Raw genomic sequence first — 19,673 nt, 5'->3', positions numbered from 1 at the left:
GCTAAAAAAACCAGAAGCAAACTAAAATTTTATCTAATTTTAGACTAGAAATAAATAAAAAAAAATAGTGCAAAAAGTAATAAAAGCAAAACCCAACTTTTGGGAATATGTAATGTTGAATGCAAGATAATATAAAATGATATAAAATGATATAAAGTAATATAAAATTTCATAAAAATATTAATAAAAAATATGTAACATCATCACTTTAAAAAAATAAAAATCTGATCATTTTCCGAATTGATCAACATGAATGCTTTTAGCCCTATTGCTATTGTTTAAATTAGTAGAACTTGTATTATTGTTTGAGTAGCGAGACTGAAAATTCATCCCGTTGGAATTTTTCATTCCACCAGAATTAAAAAAATTGTTATTCTTTTTATTTTTCCCGTAGTCATTATTCGATTTCTTATCCTGTTTATAGCTCTTGTTAATATTATCAATACTATTGATATTGCTCCCGCCTAAAATGTTATTGATTTTCATATTTTTATCCATAATATTACCGTTGTATGGTGCAAATAGTGAATTATTCACCGATGAAAATGACATGTTCGAAAAATTCATGCTGTTTGGACTATCATTCTGACTATTATTGTTACTGGTGAAACTATAGTTGAATTGATTTTGATTATCAGTATGGTTAGCGTCATGTAAATCCTTTCCCTTTTCATCATCAAAACTTGAACCAGAATTTTGGTAATTATAATTGTTTTGATTTTGATTTTGGTTTTGACCTAATAACCCTTCGTTAATTAGTTGTGCCTTTAATTGAATGACATCACCACTAGAATTACTAACACCTCCCCAAGAAGTGGAGTTTGAATGAAAGTTGGAATTGATCTCATTAGGGGTGTTTCCAATTCCACTAAACTCCATGGTATCGTTAAAACTTGTTTTTCTATCGCTGCGAGCAAACAAATCACTTATGTTAATATACTTTTGAAGCTGTTCTAATGTTATACGATATGGTTGATTACCGTTTTGACTTTCAAATTTTTCAATCTCAGCCTTTTGTTGAATTTTCAAGTCTTTATATTTTGATGACAAGAACTCTCTCAATTTTTCAAAAATTGAAAGGTTTTTAGTGTCCCACGAAGAAACAAATTTCCATAACATATCACTTATGGAATCGTCTGCCAAAATTGCATGTCGAAACTCACTCAAGTCTTCATTTGATGATTTATTACGCATATCACAGTTTTTTATATCCTCATCAACCTCTTTTTGATTGGGAATATTATGAAATATCAAATGATTCAACAATATAATTGAAATCTTAACAAAAGATAAGTCCATCATAGAAATATTTAAGATAAACTTAATTAATGAAAATAAGTTAAAATTATTATCATTTTGCAAATCAAAACTAGCATTGTCCTTGCTAAATTTGATATCGTTATTATCAATTTGAATAAGTTTCTCAATGATTTTGAAAACAAGATTATTATAGATAAAATTGAAAGAGCTTAAATCAAAAAAAATAGAATTAAATTTACTTTGATTGACATTAATAACACCATTGTTAGCAGTAGCAGTAGCAACAACCGATTGATTTGGATTGCTATTAACATTAATTGAGCTCGAGGCAGATTCGGGAGGAGATATATCCTGAAATAGTGTTTTTTCAAAAATAGAACAAAGGTTATCATAGTTGATTGATTTCAAATTGCATTCATCTGAAATCATTAAAACTGTAAAGCAGCTAGTAAAATTGAGTTTAAGAAATTCATCAAATGACTTATAAAATAAGCTATTTAAAATTTCAATATTCTCTGCAGAATTCTCCAGACCCAATGCGTTGCTACCAGGCAGAGCTCCAATAACCTCTCCAAAGGCAATTGGATGATTCAGAAAGTTCGTATCTTTGGGCAAAGAGCCAACAGAGCTTTTTAAAGTAGTGAGTTTACTTTGAATTTCTACTGAGGTATTAAAACATTTTCTGTTGTAGATGCCATTGAAATTAACCCAATTTTTCTTTTCAGTTAGATTGCCTAATAATTTATACAAAATCAACAAACTTAATTCTAAACAGTCATAAATCTTTTTGTAAGTTTGAAGTTTTACGATTTCATCGTTGTCAAATAGATCATCCGTATTTTCATAATCATTAAGAATTGAATTGTTCAAGCTCTTTTTTGGATAAATAAAATTTAGACGCGAGACAGGAGGAATAATTGATAAGTCCATGATATTTTCTTGAAAAAAAGAAGGCAATTTCCTTAAATAATTTAAATCATTTAAAACTTCTCTTGCTAAAATGTAAATTATGTAAACAAATATTGAGATTAAAGATAATGTTGATCCAAATTGACTAAAAATCAAATGCAATTTTATAAAGGGATCTTCAAAATCCTCCAATTTATTTTCATCTTTACCTTCATCATTATTTCCAATCTTATAGCCATCGAAAGATGGGGTTAGGAAATCATTGATTTTAATGAGTGAAATATTTAGCAAATTAATTAGATTGATTTCATAATCGTTGTTAACAAAATTATTATTGGCAAACATTGATTTAAAATTTAAAGTATAATTTTGATCAATAACTTCAAATAGTACTTTAAATTGCAATATTTTTGATTGAAGTAAATTAGTATAAACTGAATTTCCGCTTTCAAATGAATGATACTTATCCAAATAATTTGAGATTAAAGGTTTGATTTTGGAATTTGAATTTTTAAGCAATTCTGAATTTTGAATTAAATTTATAGAGATTGATTCGATTGAATAATGTAGAGATCTCAATATTAGAATATTCAAAGAAGAATTAGAAACATTCAACAAGGATTTATTTTCAAAAAAGGATAAAATAGTTAACAAATTTTCCAAAATAGAAAGCAAGCTTGAATTTGAGTTTGAATTTAAAGCATTAATTGAAAATATTGTTATAAATTCATTGTTGATTTGGGTTTTATCAAATATATTGATTAATTCAATCAAATAATCTAAAAGTTGAGAATTTAATACATTGGTTTTCTTTGGATTTGTTTCATCAGCGATTTGATCGTTATTAAACAAATTTTGATTACTAAATTCATTATTGCCGTTCTTTTTTGGTTTTTTATCAGTGGAGTTATTGGTAGTATTGAAATTCAAGTTTAGGTTTTCTATTTTGTGTGAAAATTTACCGATTTTGTCTTTTTTGAATTTAAGTTTAGTATTATTATGATTTGAAATAAAATATTCAAGAAATGAATTTAAATTTGTTAGGAAGGGAATAAGAGATAAAGAATTGAATAGTATAGACTTTAGAGAATATGGAAATAGATTAGTTAATAATTGGTTTAAAATTTGGTTATTGCCATTATTGTTATCATCAGTACTGTTATCATCAGTATTGGTTTTATTAACTTTATCAGTTGGAATCAAAATAGATAGCATATTAGTGAACCTTTTTGTAATTGTTAAAATTCCAGGATAATAGTTTATATTCAAATTCAGATTGTTTTGAGAACTATTTGAGTTTAATGATTTATTCCATAATTTTGTAAAGATATCGAATTTAATGTTAGTATTTGAATTGAATAGGATTAACAAAGAATTGAAATTATAGTTGTTTGTCGATAAACATTTAAAGACAAAAATTGATAACAAATTTAAAATTAAATTTGAGTTATTCAAATTTAATTTGAATGAGTAGGAGTTTAAAATCAATAAGGGGGATATTAAACTGTTATTAAATAATAAGTTTTTATTGTTGACGTTAGTGTTATTATTGACAAATAAGATTGAAATTAATTTTAAATAGATGCTTAAAATTTTATTGAAATGATTTAGATTAAAAGATGAATTTTTTGAAGAGATCAAATGGTTAATTTTTAAAGAAGAATTCAAGATTAGTAGATTGTTTAATATGGTTAAAATTTCGGAATTGGTTGATCTTAATTGAAAATTGTTATATGAGTTATATTTTATTGATTTTAGATCAAGAGAAATGGTTGGTAAAACAAGTTTATCTGTTTTTCCCTTGACATTTTCATTGCTATTGATTTTAATGTTTAAAAAATCATTTGAACTCATAATATAATCATTTAAATGGGATATTGATTGATGAATCTTTGATAAATTGATTTTATTTGATTTAAATTTAATCAAGTATAGTAGCTCAACTTCATCATAATTTAAAAAATCCAATAAAATATTTAAATTTTCTTCAATTTCCAATTTTTTCGATTTGATTAATTCATTAAACTGATTTTTGTTATTATTATTGTTATTATTGTTATTGCTATTATTGCTGTTATTATTGTTGTTATTTTCATCGTTATCGCTGGTGTTATTAGCGCCTATATTATTGTTATCATCCTTTGTATTACCACTCTCGTTTTTGATTTCTTTTTCGATTGTTTCTTTTTTGGCAGAGGTGAGATTATTATTCAAGCTGTCAGATAAATTGTCAGATAGATCATCATGAAAGATATCATCGAGGTTATCGTCATTTAAAATGTTTACAATATCATTTGTTAAATGGTTTAAAAAGGGATTGTTAGTTTCATCGATTTCTTCCTCGTTATGGATTTGATTCTTATCAATCTTGTTCGAAAGAAAGTTTTGAGTGCTACCGAGATCCATCAAAACATCATCCATTTTAACCAGACTAAATCGAAAAGCAGCAATTGGAATGGAAAAAGACACCTCTTTGTCTCTATTGCAATTGCAAATTTAATAGAGCCAAGTATCAATACTGGCGCTGGTGGGAGAGTATCTGAAAGTCGTAAAAAGGATCGTCGATGCTAAAAAAAGTCAAGGTTTGTCTTCAAACAAAAAAAGAAAAAAAACAGAAAAAGTTCAGAGCCCTACTAGTTGAAGCCCTACTAATTAGAACCCTATTTTTAGAGCCCTTGTGTGATTATGCGCATATGCAGAGTATTGCAGATTACTGCGTGATTACTGTATTAACCATAGGTGTGGATCTGAGTTCACTTGCCACGTCTGCGGCTAGAGTCGTGGCGGAGAAAAGAATTCTGAGAAACGAAAAGAGCTTAGAGAGAACAGATTAAAGAGAACAAAAAAGAACGAGAAACGATATCTGAAACCATTACAGAATGCCACCCAGATCAATTTTGAGCTTGTTGTCCAAAAGAAAGATGTAATTCATGTCATCAGGATTGTCACTGTTTTCATTTACACTCATGAAACGATTGAAGTATGGAATTATTTTGTCTTTAAGACTAGAATAGTATAAATCTTCTATTTTATTAAACGTTGGCAGCACTTGGTCTTCATAAAATGATTTCATGAAATATAAAAAGCGATAGTTGTTTACCATGGTACCATCACGATCAATAAGGAGGGCGTGATAAGAGAGGTAACTAGTCTGTGAATAAAATTCTTGTGTAACTAGATTGAAACAGTTGGAAAAGATTTGTCCCTTTAGTAATTCGTAGTTAACGTTCTTTTGGTTAATATTTTTAAAGTCTTCTATTTCATTATAATCTAATAGGTTTGTGGTATCATATAAATAACTCAACCCCATTTTGATATACCAAACATTAAATACAAAATCGAAGACCTTTAAAAAGTTTTTGAGAATACTGAAGAAAGCCTTTGAATGGTTATCATCATCGTAGTAATAAACAGGAACAATTTGAAGATTGTAAACGTTATTTAGATTAAGACTATTGGCAATTAAATTGTTATTTACGTTATTGGCATTTACATGATTGTTAGTGATGGAAAACTCATTGGAAAATTTGATGTGGAAGTTGTAAAGATTTAAATTTTTTGTTAGTAACCTATCTAATTGATTTAGATCTAGTAAATTGATTATTTTTTTTTGTAAATTATTAAAATTCATAATTGGACTTGAATTAAAATTTACATTAAATTTGATTGAGTTGTTTAGTGTTGATAGATATAGGTATATGTTGTAAAAGAAATAATATATCTGTTTTTTATAGATTTCATCATCATCATTATCACCATTAGTAGCAGTGGTAGTGTTGGTAGTATCATCGATATTGCTATTAGTATTATTGGTGTAAATGTATTTTGCTAAACTATTTTCTGGAGAGACTATGTAATAGTTTTCATCATTATAAATGTTCATCAGGTCCTTTTCAACATTACTAATTTTATCAATATTGTTGATATCGTTAATTACATTAATGTCATTAATGTCGTTTGAATTGTGATTATTGTCATTGAAAAAAATTAGAATGTAGTTATTTGCAAATTTAATATAGTTAGTCAACCAATTTTGAATTTTACCAAGATCGATTAAGGATTCAAATTTATTATTTGTAAGAAAAGTGTTAATATGTTTGGTAACCTTTGAAGTGATTTTTTCTAGAAAATTAATAACTTTTTTATCATTATTATAGCTGTTATTCAACGTAGTGAATGAGGTTGATAAATCGTAACCTTTTAGTAACTGGTTATTTTTAAAGTAATAATCTAAATGATTAGAGATGTTGAAATTCGTCATCTTCTTTTTGTAATATTAAAATAGTGCCTAAGAATCATCTATGGTAAGTGAGCAATAAATATTAACGTATATATGGATATGATTTTTGTTTATGGCTAGCCAGATTAAGCAAGGCCTGAGGAAAAATTGACTGGGCCTGGATCAAGGCGAAAGGTGAACTACACTAAAAGAAGACCAACAAGAGATAATGTAAGAATTTATTCGTAGAATTTTAGAATTGTAGAATTATAGAAATATATATCGATATATATATATTCATATATAGGCAAGGAGGTATATATAAATATACAAAATAGTCTGAAATACTCCAAATTACTCTGAATTACTTTGAAATGGTCAAGTAGTAACACAGTACCGATAAGCCATATAAATTTATAATTATTAGTAAAAACAAAACAAAAACCAAACAAAAAAAAACAACCTTATGAGATTAAAATATAAATATAAATAGGACAAGATAAAATAAAAATATAAAATGGAGAAAAAAAAAATTTGAAATTAAAATGAAATTCGTTATAGTTGATTGAATTGAGCTGTTTTTCGTTTGTTTGTTTAAAAATAATTGATTGAATGAAGTGAATTTAAACTAATCGATTGGCCGATTAATTGATATACTGAAGCATTAGGATATTGAATTAATAGGTTTGTTGAGTGATTCATCGATTATTGTTCACCAAAGGTATTTTCACCTGAATATAAAACATACAAAAAGCCATCATCGTCTTTATGCTCATCGTATATAGTAGACATCAACGCAGCAGTTGGAGGTAATATATCGTTTACAAATATGAAAATGGCCTTCTCAGCAGGAAGTTTGATTCTTTTTCTGATCACATAAACAAACTGACCAACGGTTAAATCACTTGGAACTAAGTATTTTCTTTTGTCAATTTCCTGAATATCAGATTTTTCGACTTTTTCACATATAACAGGAATTCTATCGCTGAACTTTTGGCGGATTCTCATTGCCTCAGCTTTTCTCTTCTCGAAAGGATGTTCGTCCTTGAACTGGGATCTCATTGTAGAGGGAATATAATAAACAGCAAATGCGCAGAAGGAGTACGAAAGATGGCTGACAAAATAACAGTCAGAATTAGAATGCTTTTGTAAAAAGCTGACAGAAAGCAACAAAAGAAACAGCACCAGAAGCAAAATCAAAGGCAAAACAGGAGCAGAAACAGAAGAGAAACAACACAGGCAAGCACTATTTATAACCGCCGACTGTAATCGCAGCGATAAAAGAAGGAGCTGATTTCAAATCGCCACCAGATAAGCACGTGTGCTGGCAAATTTCGATCCGCCAGTGTGGGTCTGTATGCGCGTGTGGGTTTGTGGAAGCAAATATAGGTCATAATTGCATATATGTGAATACGCACTATCACACATGTGTGTGCAGTGCTCAATTTCCACTGTTGCGGATCACACGCTGAGAGCCATGCTTCTTCTCAGGACTCTTACGATTTCCTTTTTGAGCGACAAATATAATCACCATAGCTGCCAGTTTTATCTCATGTGTAGTAGCAGTCGCTGGCAATGTTCTGTGCTGTTCTTTTATTGTTAGCTACGTGCTGTTTGGTTGACGCATTCAATCCGTATGATGACATCTTCTCCTTGCCCAAGTTCCAGATCAACTACATCAACAGTCCCTCCATTTCTCGCAGGGACTCGTTGAAGTTGCTCAGCTCCAACTCGTTGAACTATGAGGTGATAAGGCTTACCAACGCCCACAACGAGGAGGACTCCTATTTGTGCACTCTTCCCAGTCTTGCAGAAATTCATCAAAACGAAAAGAACGATCTTCAATTCAACACAAACACCCATCCCAACAAAATCTTCCGCTACAATGCTGACCCACATTCGAACTCCAACAATGATAACAGCATAAATAACAACGATAATATTGAAAACAACGAAAACAACGGTGCTAGTGATGATGACTATATCAATGAAAATCTTTTGAGAAATAAAAGCATTGAAATTATCAATCAATCTCTAAATGACATCTGTCTATATTATACATCTGGTTATTGGACTTATGAATTTTGCTATAACAACAAAATCACACAGTTTCATAACATCAACCCGTTATACTATAAATCAAGCTATTATAATATTAATATCAACAGGAAAAATAGTCCAAGCAACAATAACAAAAATGATATCACAGCTGATAACTCAAACCAATTTATCCCAAAAATGGATCCAAACATTCCAATTTTTACTTTAGGCAGATTCATGAACAGTACAAAAAACATCAATGCAAACAATAACAATAAAAACAAAATCATCCATAGTCCTAAAAGCTTAATGAATTATTTCCAATTGAATGATTATAATTATTATAACCAAAATAAAAAATCCCTTTCAATCACAATAGATCATGGCTCAAAATGCGATTTAACAAATTTAAACAGAATGATTGACATAATATTTATCTGTAATTCAAACACAAATACTAACAACAAAAATAATAATAAAAATATCAATAATAAAGACGACAGTAATAATAACTTGAATATCAACCAGATCAAAAACTCAGTCAATGACCAGCCTTCAATATTATCAATAAAAGAATACAAAACTTGTCAATACGAAATGCAAATATCAGTTCCAGATCTATGTTCTTTATGCCAATTCAATAACGTTAACCAATTTAATTCAATCAATAAAATCAACTGTCAATTAATCAATAATGATCATAATAATGATAACCAACGTAAGGACAATAACGATAAAAATGTACAAGACAACACTGAAACTAACAATAATAACGATGATAATAAAAAATTCGCTACTGCTGTTGACTTCTTTAAAGATCACAAACTTTATCACAACAAGATAAACTTGCCTGATTATCACCTACTGCCAACAATCAACAATATCTACTTGGGCACAAAGCTTGCAGCTCACGATAACCACCACATCAATGCTCAAATTGAAAATCAAGATATTGAAGACTCTGAAATTGAAAATTCAGAGATTGAATCAATTTTCTTAATCAACGATCCCTTAGTTGATCTAGTATCAATAGTAGAAAATAAAAACAGTATTTTTTCATCAGTTTTAAAAAGTTTATCAATAGCATTCATTAATACTTTAAATTCAAAGAAATTAGTTCTACCCAAATCGCTAAAGTTTGAGAATGGGATTGATAGTGATGTTGGTGCTAACTATTATTTTAAAATTGGCGATCAATTTAAATTTATATCACCAGTTTATGATTACAAAGGTAATTATTTATTCTTTATATCTGTTGGTATGTACAAAGATGGTCGATATACTCTATCTTACGATTTTGATTATCCCTATTTATATTTTGAGAATAATAAAAAAAACTGGGTTTTTTATACAGTATCCAATAACGTGTTTCTAAAGGATGGTATGGGCAAAAACCATGAACAGCAGCAAATTATAATTTATTGATTTAAAAACAAACTAGAAATGATTATTGAACATCTGGTTTTATAGAAATATAGTTATATGTTAATATCAATTTATTTATTTTATATTTTTTCTATAATCGTAACTACAGTTTATAATTTTATTAAATCATTAAAGTGTCATTAAAGTGTCATTAAAATGCCATTAAAGTGTTATTACATTTTTTTTCATTATAATACAAAAAAAGAAAGTGAAAGAAAATGTATCAAATATACAAAATTATAGAGGAAATTAAATTAACTTAATCCATATGAAAAATGATTTTAAAAGAAAAATAAATAAAGGAAAAAGTGACAATGAGAAGAAAGAAATAAAGAAATAAAGAAATAAAGAAAGAGATGAATAACTAATACAAATAAAAAAATGATTGGCAGTTAAAAAGACAAGTAGAGTCAAGTTTAACTGAGAATTAAATTAAATTAAAATATGATAAAATAAAATAAAATTAAATCTAGGAAACCCATTCTAAACTGCAAAGAAAACAATATGAAAAAAAAAGCCTTTTATAAATAAACTTCAACAGTGGCGTTGACTATGTATCAAAATGACTTTATAGTAACTACCATTCTAATTTTAAATAAATTAAGCATAGAAAGAAAATAAAAATACAAATACAAATAAATAAAGAAGTGTTAAGGCAATATAATAAAAAGCAACATTAAAACATAGAAAACAAAAAAAAAGTTCAAAAAAAAAAAGAAATCCATGGAAAAAACCAAACACAAAATAAAAAAAAAATAACAAAAACATAACATAAAAAAAAATTAATGGTTAGAGGCATTGCTTGTTCCTTCATCATAAATGCCTAATTGAAACCATGGATGATTCAAGGCTTCCCAAGCACTGATTCTCTTATGAGGCTCAATTGTCAATAGTTTTATCAAAAGATCAATAAAAAAATACCAAAATGTGAAAGTGTCTTTGTCAACGGGTTTATTCTTATTGTCGAAGTTGATGAAACTTTTGCTGATTTCCTCAATAGAAACTGAAGTGGGTACGGTGGACGACATGTCAAAGGTAGATACGTTATTCTGTAAGTTGGTGTCATTTGTGGTGGGGTTGTTGAACAATAAGGACTCATCAATGTCATAAGAGGTTGAAGAAGATTTTGTATGATTTTTTCTTGGCCTTCCTCTTTTTCTGACTTTTGTAATAGTGCCATTAGACGTGGTTGGAATAGATTTGGATGAAGTTTTTTTAGATGTGGTGACGACAGTATTGGTTAGAATGTTTTTAGTTTTCTTGAGAAGTTTTTGGTACTCATCGTTAAAGTCCAGGCAGTAGGCAAAATACGATTCTTCCAAAGGTAGATCGCTATTGATGTTGATACCGATGGATGAGGAAACCAAAATATCGATTCTTGATATGGAGTTAACAAAGCCCTTTGAAGTTTTTGGGTAATCTCTTGGGAATTTTTGTTTTATAAACCTGCGACCATTTTCGAGAGAGTATTTTTTTTTGAAAGAAGGTTTTCTTTTAACTTTTTCAACAGTCGAATTTTTTCTAGGTCTTCCTCTTCCTCTTTTCTTTGGTGTGGGATCGAGAGAGGCAGATAATAGAAGTGAATTTTCGATTTTTAGGTTTTCATTAAAGCCAGGCAATAAGGAAAAGTTTGTATTTGAGGAAAACAGAGGATTGGTGCTGGTGTCATCATCGGAATCGTCAAAATCGTCGTCATTGTTTAAATTGAAATAGTCATTTCCTCTGCTTGTTAGGAATTTCAAAACCTCTTTACTAACTGTATCAATATTAAATTTTGAGGGAACGGAGCCAAAACCCCTATCGGATTCATCCATCAATTCATCGTCGTCAGATAAAAAGTGTTTTGAATAATTTTTGTAGGGTGTGCGTTTGATTCTCTTTTGTTTTAAATCTTGGGTGAGGCAGCATTTTGAAATGAGGTTTAGATCAATTCTTTTGTTTGTAATTTTTTCCATCATTAGTAGATGTTCAATGTTGTCATGAGTTTTGAAGATGGCTTCACCAACAACCAATTCAGCCAAGATACAGCCTATTGACCATAGATCGCAGTCGTAGGACCAGCCAATGCCAAAGATGATTTCTGGGGCTCTATAATGGCGAGTTGAAACAATTGAGGAGTGGAACTCGTCGTTGAAAATGGCGGAGCCAAAGTCGATGATATTTATGGAGGTATCGATTAGGATTTTTGATTCAAGGGAGGTTTGTTTTGATATGGAGTTAAAGTAATTTTTGTAGATCAAGTTTGAAGTGTTGTTGAGAACAGATAAATTTTTTGGGAATTTATTCTTTTTAAAAAAGTTAAAGTTGTTGAAGATGTCTTTGACGGAGATGTAGTCTGAGTTGATGAGTAGGATATTTTCAGGTTTCAAATCAGTGTGGATGATATTTAGGTCGTGAAGGAAGCAAATGGAGGTTAGGATTTGTTTTGAGAAGGATTGGATGTGGGAGCCAGGGAATTTTCTAAAGTTGTTTTTTTCTAGAAAGTCGAATAAGGAGATGCTTAGTAGATCAGTGATGATACAGATGTGATTTTTGTAGTCGATGAATTCTTTGATGAGGATACAGTTGTAGTAGCTTTCTGGGTCGAATTTTTTGATGGTGGATAAGATTCTTAGTTCAATTTTTGAGGCTTCTCTGTATTTTTTGATTGATTTAATGATTTTAATGGCGATGATTTTGTTGTTGTTGTGGTTATCGATGGCAGAGACAACTTTGCCGTAAGTTCCCTGGCCTAGAAGTTTTTTGAGGGTGAATCTGTTGTTTGCAAAGCTGGAGTTGATGATTTTATTTTGGGATGGTGAAGAGGATTTTTTTTTTGAATTTGCGGTTGTGTTTTTAGATGTGATGAGTTTGTAGTGGCCATCTTTGTCGTCGCAGTTTGAGAGAGAGTTTGGTAGAACTGGGGGAGAGATTTCGTTTAGTTTGTAGGATAGAAGTTTGATGGGGGAGTAGGATAGCGAGGAAGTTTTTTTGAGTTGTGGGAGTTTAATTTTGTGGGAGTTGGTGAGGGAGTTTGAGATGGAGAAGTTTCGATCGTCAAAATATTGAGGGAATTGTAAGGGATCGATAAAGTCGTTATTAATTAGAGTTGTTGATTTAGTGATTTTGTTGTTGATTTTGTTGATTCTGTTGATTTTGTTGTTGATTTTGCCATTGATTTTGTTATTGATTTTGTTATTGATTTTGTCATTGATTTTGTCATTGATCTTGTCATTGATTTCATTATTAATTCCACTATTGATTTCATCATTGATTTCGTTATCGATTTCGTTATCGTTGTCGATTGAATCATTTGGATGGATTGAGGTTGATAGTTTTACTTCGTTTAGGAAGATTATGGAGTCGTCCGAGTTATAGGAGGAGTCGTTGATGGAGAGAGGCTTTTTTTTTGTAATTAAGGAAGTTGTGTTGAGGTAGTTTGTGTGTGGGGTGATATTGATATCGATGTTGAAGTCGTCTTCATAGTTGTTGTTGTTGTTGAAGTTTGAGTAGTGGATGTTTTGAGGATTGATCTGGGAGTTTTCTTCGTCGTCAGAGATGAGAGAGATGAGTTCTGGAGGAGAGAAGTTTATTTTGGTGATGATGTTGTTGTTGTTGTTGTTGTTGTTGTTGTTGTTGTTGTTGTTGTTGTTGTTGTTGTTGATGATGGTGGAAGAGTTTGATAGAAAAGAGGACCATGATGATTGGTTATTGTTGTTGTTGCTGTGGGAGGAGGAGTTATTGTTGTGATTGTTGTTGGAGCCTAGACGATTAGAGGTGGATAGGGAAGAAGTTGAATTCTTCATTAGAGAGTCCAAGTTGGAGTTGAAGTTGTTTTTGGAGTAGATGTTGTTGAGGTTGAGATTGTTGAGGTTGAGGTTGTTGTAATTGTTGATGTTGTTCAAGTCATTCAAGTTGTTGTTTGTGAGAAAGGAGTTGCTCTGGTAGTTGATGTTTGGGTAGTTGCTGTTCAAGGTTAGATTTGAGTTGATGTAGTTTGTGTTGTAATAGTTTTTATTTTGATAAGGTGAGTGAAATGAGTTTGGATAACTGTAGAAGTTGTTAGGATTATTAGTATTAGTATTAGTATTAGTATTAGTATTAGTATTAGTATTAGTATTAGTATTAGTATTATTAGCAGTAGTAATCGTATTATTAGTAATATTATTATTATTGTTGTTGTTGTTGCAGTTGTTGTTGTTGGTATTATTCGTGGCAGTATTGATGGCAGCAAAGGTGGGATTGAGGTTGTTGGTGATGGTGTTGGTGATGGTATTGGTGATGGTGTTGGTGGATAGGGAGGAGTTGATGTTGAGAGGAGAGAAGGAGGAGGAGAGGGAGATGGGAGTTGCTGAGCTGGCCGAGGAGAGGTTGAGCTGGTTTAACAAGGACATTGGAGACGGTGGCGAGGAAGCAGAGGCAGCAGAAACAGCAGAAACAGCAGAAACAGCAGAGGAAGCACAGAAAAGGAGCCAGGAAGCACACACGCACGTGCTCAGCACATGAACAGCACGTGCGCTGGCAAGGGCGCCACAGTTGCCACAGCAGGTTTATAGCGGCGGCGGCAGCGTCGTCTCCAGCAGCAGAGGAAGCAGCTCCAGCACCAGCGCCATGTCTCTCCGCACGCCCCCGCTCTTTCTCCAGGCCCTTGAGCTGCCCAAGCAGCACGCGCCCTACGCCTCTCCCTCCAGCGACAGCAAAGACGCCAGTCCCGAGCCGCCGGCCCCCAGCGCCACCTCCCTCGACGACGACAAGCGCTTTGTGTGCCCCAAGTGCAACCACACCTTCACCCGCAAACACAACTTGAAGTCCCATCTTCTCATCCACTCCAAGGAAAAGCCCTTCATCTGCTCCATCTGCTCCTCCACCTTCCGTCGCTCCCATGACTTGAAGCGCCACGAGAAGTTGCATACCGGTGAAAAGCCCCACCAGTGCTCTAAGTGTGGGCGACGTTTTGCCAGATACGACGCTTTGATCAGACACAACAACTCTCAGTCCGGCTGTGGCAACAAGATCCTCTCCTCCACCATCTCCCACAACTTCATCGTCAACGGCCACGACCTCATCAACCCGGCGCTTCCTCTTCAGTCTTCCTCTGCTGCTTCTGCTGCCGCTTCTTCCTCCGTCACTTCCATGTCTACCTCCAATCGTATTAAAAAGAAAAACTACGAAACGTCCTCCTTCAAACTATTGCCCCAGCAATCTCTAATCAACGCAATAACAACCACCATCAATAATAATAATAATAATAATAATAATAATCACAATAATAATAACAACACTGCTTCTAACGCTAACGCTAGCACTGCTAACGAGAACAACTACTACTCAACCTTTAACGCCATCTCTAATGATACTATCTCCAAACCAACTGTCTACAAACCAACCACCTCCCTACTCTCAAAGTCAATTGCAAACACTATAAACAACAACAAACAAATTTCCCAGAAACCCATCTCCATTGACTCCCAGCTTCCAGACTCTTCTTCTGCTGCTTCTGCTTCCAATTCTGCTTCCTCTTCCTCAATTGACCCAGATTCTCTATCCTCAAACGAACTAAAGCTCTTCAACTGCTTCAAGTCCCTAGAATCAAAATTCGACCATCTCATCAACCTCTTATCCAATCAAACCGCTCCATCCCAAAACAACTCTTCCCTTTCAATCACAAAAAACATTTCTCAAAACTTGCACTGGGAAAACCCAAACTATCCTTCCTCTAATTAATCTCAATTAATCCCAATCAACTCACAATCGACTTAATTTCTTCTCATAGGCCTTTCTTTTCTATCTCTGTAAATTTCAACTAAAAATTACCTCAGAAGTTCACCCTCTTGCAAATTTACACCATCCTTTACTCCATCTTTTACACTATCTTTCACAATTTATCTCAATCTTTTCTTCCTCCCTATCCTTATCCTTATACTTATCCTTTTAAATTTAGATTTTTTTTTTTTTTTCTTTTCTTTTCTTTTCTTTTCTTTTCTTTTCTTTTAAAATGCTTTTTCCTACTGAAAATACGTATGTACTACTAAATATACACTCAACATTATCTTTTATTTAGTTCGAAAATCTTTTTAATTAGCTTTATAATTGATTAAGTTTATAAACAAATTTCTAGCTACTTTCAACCTGCTTTTTCACTCTAAAGCGAAAGCTCATAACTCTTCTCCAGACCTGTCTTTCCACCTTCCCCAGCTCCTGCTCCTGCTTTATTCTCCATAATACCCATCTTCACACCATACTCCTTAATATAATCAATTCCTCCAACACACTCAGCAACTGTCAACTGATCACTTCCAAGCTGTTTCTCAATAATCTCAATCGCTGCATTCACCGTCTTAATATGCCCATCATGCTCCAAAATCAATCCACTTGGAGGCTCTGACTCTTGGATCCATCTCGCAACGTCGTCATAAATCTGCTGCTCAGTTCTCTGGTTCGACATCAACTGCCAGTCAAACGTATCATAGTCCCACAAAACTGACTGTAACCCAAACTGCCTCGCAATGCTTCTCACCCGATTATCAATTCCACCATATGGAGGTCGAAACCACTTGGGAATATGGTGTCCAGTTGCATTCATCGCCCATATCGACCACTCGATCTGAGCTACAATCTGCTCATTGCTCAACGAAGGCAAAAACGGATGCGACCAAGTATGCGACGCCAACAAATGCCCATTCTCTTGAATCTTCTGATAAATGTCTGGAAACCTAACAACGTTCATACCCAACGTGAAAAACGTAGTCTTGTGCTTCAAATGATTCAACAACTTTGGAGTAGCTGGCGATGGCCCATCATCAAACGTCTGAGATAACTTGGGACAACTGAAAACATCATCGTGAGCAACACATTTATAACAATCAAATGAACAACTGTATCGGTCTGGAGGACAAACGCCCATGCTATGAGCTTCAATATCCTTGGGAACCTTCTCAAAATCAATAAAATCCAATGGAATATATGGTGGCTCTAACCCAGGCCACTCTTCTAATCCAGTAAATGCACTCAACCACTCTGGAAATGGTTGCTGCGCTAATATATGAGGGTCATATCCCACTGGTGCTTTATCCTCCTCAAAGTAGTTATTGCTTGTATATGACCTGGCGCTGGGTGAAGATTTCAAGCTTGCAATAGTATTCAAACTTGTTTTAACACCACCACCTAAACTGCTGTTTAATGTTGACGATTTCAACTTGTCAATTCTTCGTCTTAATGAGTGCAATTTGGAATTGGCACCATTCACATTTTGTCCTTCAACTGAAAAAACAAAAATTGAGTTGATTAAGATAACAAGATGAGATATAATCATTGTACTAAAAGGGATTCAAAACGTAGTCTCTTTAATACTTGATTGGAATATAACAGAATTGGAAAGATCTTACTGAAATTTGAATATTAATTGTAAAAAAAACTGCTTATTTATAACTGAGTAGCAGGCTTCAAAATAAAAGTCACAGACAGCTGGAAAGCATTTTGGCTTTGCTTCTTTTGCTTCTTTTGCTACTCTACTCTGTTGCTTTTGTGGTTTGTTTTTCCCCAGCCAAATCAGACAACGAGTAAGTAGTAAGTGGTGAGTGGTGAGCAGTAGAGTAAACAATCTCTACAGCGGGTTGAATATTTTGGAATTGAAGTAAAGTATATTGAATATCTATATTTTAGGTAAGAAATGAATAAAAGTAAAGTGGAATGAAGAATATTTTTCTGAAATTTGTAAACTGTGAATTTTAGAACTAAAGTACCATCGTAAAGTAAGAATGATTGGGATGAAAATTAAAATTAAAATTAAAATGTGGGAAATAATATAAAATAAAAGAGTATAACATAATAAAATATTGAGATAACAAGACAATAAACTAGTGATAAGCAAGTAGAATTGAATCTATAATCTTATTATTTAGTTTTGCAATTGCAATTTTTTCAATTCGTTATGAGTTTGATTCAATTGTTCAGTCAACTCGACTATTTTGTTTTTCAATGTCAAGTTTTCCAACTCGACTGTACTTCCATTATCTTTGGAACAAATTTCAATATTAGTAAACCTTGGAGTTGAGCTTTCGTTATTATTGTTGGTTTGACTATCGACCATCACATTTTCACTATCAACCATTATGTTTTCACTGGCATTGCTTTCATCGAGATTTGCAGTTGTGTCAGTAGAGTCTGGTGGAGACAAGGAATTGGTGGTGGTGGTGGTGGTGTTTAGATTGAAATTGCTCAAACCCGATGGTGTATCATCAGTGGAGATATTTGGAGAAGAAGCAAATCGTTTATTCTTTGAAGGCAAGAAGAAGTTTTTTCTTTTTAGTTTATTCGATTCATAAATGTAATTACTGTTATTCAAATCAGATGAGTCGGCTGAAGATTTTGAGTGGTTTGATAACGATAGCGACAGCGATAACGATAACGATTTTGGAGAATTGGTTGGAGATGATTTTTGTAGTTGGTTCTTTAATTTGTAGTTTTCGTTTTTAAGATGATGAATCTCTTTGATCAATTTCAAAACCATGGCGTCTTGTTCTTGTTCCATCAAGTTTATAATTTCTTCGTTACTTAACTTTCTGGTTTTACAGCCATTTGCAGGAGAAACCGAAGTTGAAGTAGGTGTAGAAGAAGAAAGAGTAGGAGTAGGAGTGGGAGCATTGAAAAGATTTGTGTTGAGAATAGTATTGCTGTTGTTTTTATTGAATATATTGATCGAGGAGGATTGGTTCGATGAAGAAATAGTAGAGGCAACATAACTCAATGAATCGTAGATCTCTGTAGGATTTGCAACAGAATACCTTCTATTTCTATCGACGGTTAATGAGTAGTTGGATGAGGAAGAAGGGTACTTTAACAATTTACCATTTCTACTTCTGCTCATAGAACCACTATTAAAAACGCTATCAATGCTTTTGCTTTTGGATTTGGGTTTGCTATTGTTATCAACAGCAGGATTGTTGGTGTTTGTGTTGATCTTGGAGTTGGTCAATGGTCTTCGCTTAAAGTTGGAAGCAGCAGAGAGATTGTTGGTGTTATTGCCATTGGAATCGAAATCAGTATCAGTGCTTTGAGTTGAAGGAGAGCTATTGATTAGCTGGAAATCACTTTTTCGTTTAATTGGATCAACAGAGTAGTCCTTATCATCCAACTGGTTCTTATTGCTAAGGTCGTCCTTTTTGACATTATAAGTAACAGGAGTAAAGTTGAAAGTAAGTAATTCAATACCAGAGGTCATTTTGATAACTATTTGAGATTTGGAGTATTAGCTAAATAAACAGGAGCAAAATAATAATGATATAATGATATAATGATATAATGATATAATGATATAATGATATAATGATATAATGATAGGATAATAAGATAATAAGATAATAAGATAATAAGATAATAAGATAATAAGATAATAAGATAATAAAACAAATGTAATTGAGGAGAATTAAATGGTTATTTATATGGGATCTGTTTGGTTAGTGTCTTAGATTTACTTGACGTTTTAATTTTAGATCAGAAAGAATTAGCAATTGAAAACTTTAGCAGAGGAATAAATAGAAAAATTAGCTCAGCTAATGTGTTGGTATCAGTAGATATGTCTTTGAAATCTTATCAAGCTAAATGAAATTCTGTTAGGTTTTCTTAGGTTCTCTGAGAGTGTTTTAGTAAATTTTAAATGGATCTGGTATCTTTTCGAAAGTGGTGAAATATGTCAAAAAGAATTGAACCCAAATGATTAAAAATGATTGCAAATGATTGTAAATGGCTTTTGATAGGTTTTTGGCTCGTTTTAGCACAAATCTTAAACACAACAGCAATAGAGACAGAACTAAGGTTAGTTTTCTGGGTTAAGAATCGATAA

The 19,673-nt window shown here is 32.3% G+C and overlaps 8 protein-coding genes across 8 annotated transcripts; 2 read left to right on the top strand and 6 right to left on the bottom strand.

Annotated features, from left to right (window-relative positions):
- Window positions 1-57: 57 nt before the first annotated feature.
- On the bottom strand, window positions 58-3,781 carry ASCRUDRAFT_75122 (uncharacterized protein). The gene has a single exon (XM_020192936.1). It carries the CDS (start codon window positions 3,382-3,384, stop codon window positions 229-231), a length of 3,156 nt encoding a protein of 1,051 aa, XP_020048160.1. The 5' UTR covers window positions 3,385-3,781; the 3' UTR covers window positions 58-228.
- A 1,234-nt stretch (window positions 3,782-5,015) lies between these two features.
- Window positions 5,016-6,175, bottom strand: ASCRUDRAFT_75121 (uncharacterized protein). The gene has a single exon (XM_020192935.1). The coding sequence runs from the start codon at window positions 6,050-6,052 to the stop codon at window positions 5,042-5,044; it is 1,011 nt and encodes a 336-aa protein (XP_020048159.1). The 5' UTR covers window positions 6,053-6,175; the 3' UTR covers window positions 5,016-5,041.
- A 445-nt stretch (window positions 6,176-6,620) lies between these two features.
- ATG8 (ubiquitin-like protein ATG8) lies at window positions 6,621-7,581 on the bottom strand. The gene has a single exon (XM_020192934.1). The coding sequence runs from the start codon at window positions 7,448-7,450 to the stop codon at window positions 7,094-7,096; it is 357 nt and encodes a 118-aa protein (XP_020048158.1). The 5' UTR covers window positions 7,451-7,581; the 3' UTR covers window positions 6,621-7,093.
- A 349-nt stretch (window positions 7,582-7,930) lies between these two features.
- ASCRUDRAFT_85372 (PRKCSH domain-containing protein) lies at window positions 7,931-9,853 on the top strand (the record flags this gene model as incomplete). Its single annotated transcript, XM_020194896.1, has 1 exon — window positions 7,931-9,853. Exon 1 carries the CDS (start codon window positions 7,964-7,966, stop codon window positions 9,851-9,853), a length of 1,890 nt encoding a protein of 629 aa, XP_020048157.1. The 5' UTR covers window positions 7,931-7,963.
- A 782-nt stretch (window positions 9,854-10,635) lies between these two features.
- KNS1 (serine/threonine protein kinase KNS1) lies at window positions 10,636-12,633 on the bottom strand (the record flags this gene model as incomplete). The annotated part of the gene is made up of 4 exons (XM_020190450.1): window positions 10,636-10,831; window positions 11,165-11,351; window positions 11,649-12,138; window positions 12,178-12,633. Coding segments are annotated over 4 exons (1,329 nt in total), but the record flags the coding sequence as incomplete, so codon positions are not given.
- Window positions 12,634-14,443: 1,810 nt separating this feature from the next.
- ASCRUDRAFT_33391 (C2H2-type zinc finger protein) lies at window positions 14,444-14,815 on the top strand (the record flags this gene model as incomplete). Its single annotated transcript, XM_020190426.1, has 1 exon — window positions 14,444-14,815. A coding segment is annotated over one exon (372 nt), but the record flags the coding sequence as incomplete, so codon positions are not given.
- Window positions 14,816-15,388: 573 nt separating this feature from the next.
- ASCRUDRAFT_80223 (carbohydrate esterase family 4 protein) lies at window positions 15,389-17,144 on the bottom strand (the record flags this gene model as incomplete). The annotated part of the gene is made up of 3 exons (XM_020194475.1): window positions 15,389-15,402; window positions 16,070-16,867; window positions 16,991-17,144. The coding sequence occupies 3 exons, from the start codon at window positions 17,142-17,144 to the stop codon at window positions 15,389-15,391; spliced, it is 966 nt and encodes a 321-aa protein (XP_020048154.1).
- Window positions 17,145-17,436: 292 nt separating this feature from the next.
- On the bottom strand, window positions 17,437-19,506 carry ASCRUDRAFT_138603 (uncharacterized protein). The gene has a single exon (XM_020189142.1). It carries the CDS (start codon window positions 19,050-19,052, stop codon window positions 17,730-17,732), a length of 1,323 nt encoding a protein of 440 aa, XP_020048153.1. The 5' UTR covers window positions 19,053-19,506; the 3' UTR covers window positions 17,437-17,729.
- Between the last annotated feature and the right edge of the window lie 167 nt (window positions 19,507-19,673).

This window comes from Ascoidea rubescens, assembly GCF_001661345.1.
Source record: "Ascoidea rubescens DSM 1968 unplaced genomic scaffold ASCRUscaffold_4, whole genome shotgun sequence".
NCBI classification, from domain to species: Eukaryota; Fungi; Ascomycota; class Saccharomycetes; order Ascoideales; family Ascoideaceae; genus Ascoidea; species Ascoidea rubescens.
Note: the sequence above shows the minus strand (reverse complement) of the source record. Positions and strands in the feature narration are given on the sequence as shown.

What these genes read in the sequence shown, in the direction of transcription:
- ASCRUDRAFT_138603 (XM_020189142.1), bottom strand. Translation starts at nt 19,052, where the DNA reads ATGACCTCTGGTATTGAATTACTTACTTTCAACTTTACTCCTGTTACT.
- ATG8 (XM_020192934.1), bottom strand. Translation starts at nt 7,450, where the DNA reads ATGAGATCCCAGTTCAAGGACGAACATCCTTTCGAGAAGAGAAAAGCT.
- ASCRUDRAFT_75121 (XM_020192935.1), bottom strand. Translation starts at nt 6,052, where the DNA reads ATGAACATTTATAATGATGAAAACTATTACATAGTCTCTCCAGAAAAT.
- ASCRUDRAFT_75122 (XM_020192936.1), bottom strand. Translation starts at nt 3,384, where the DNA reads ATGCTATCTATTTTGATTCCAACTGATAAAGTTAATAAAACCAATACT.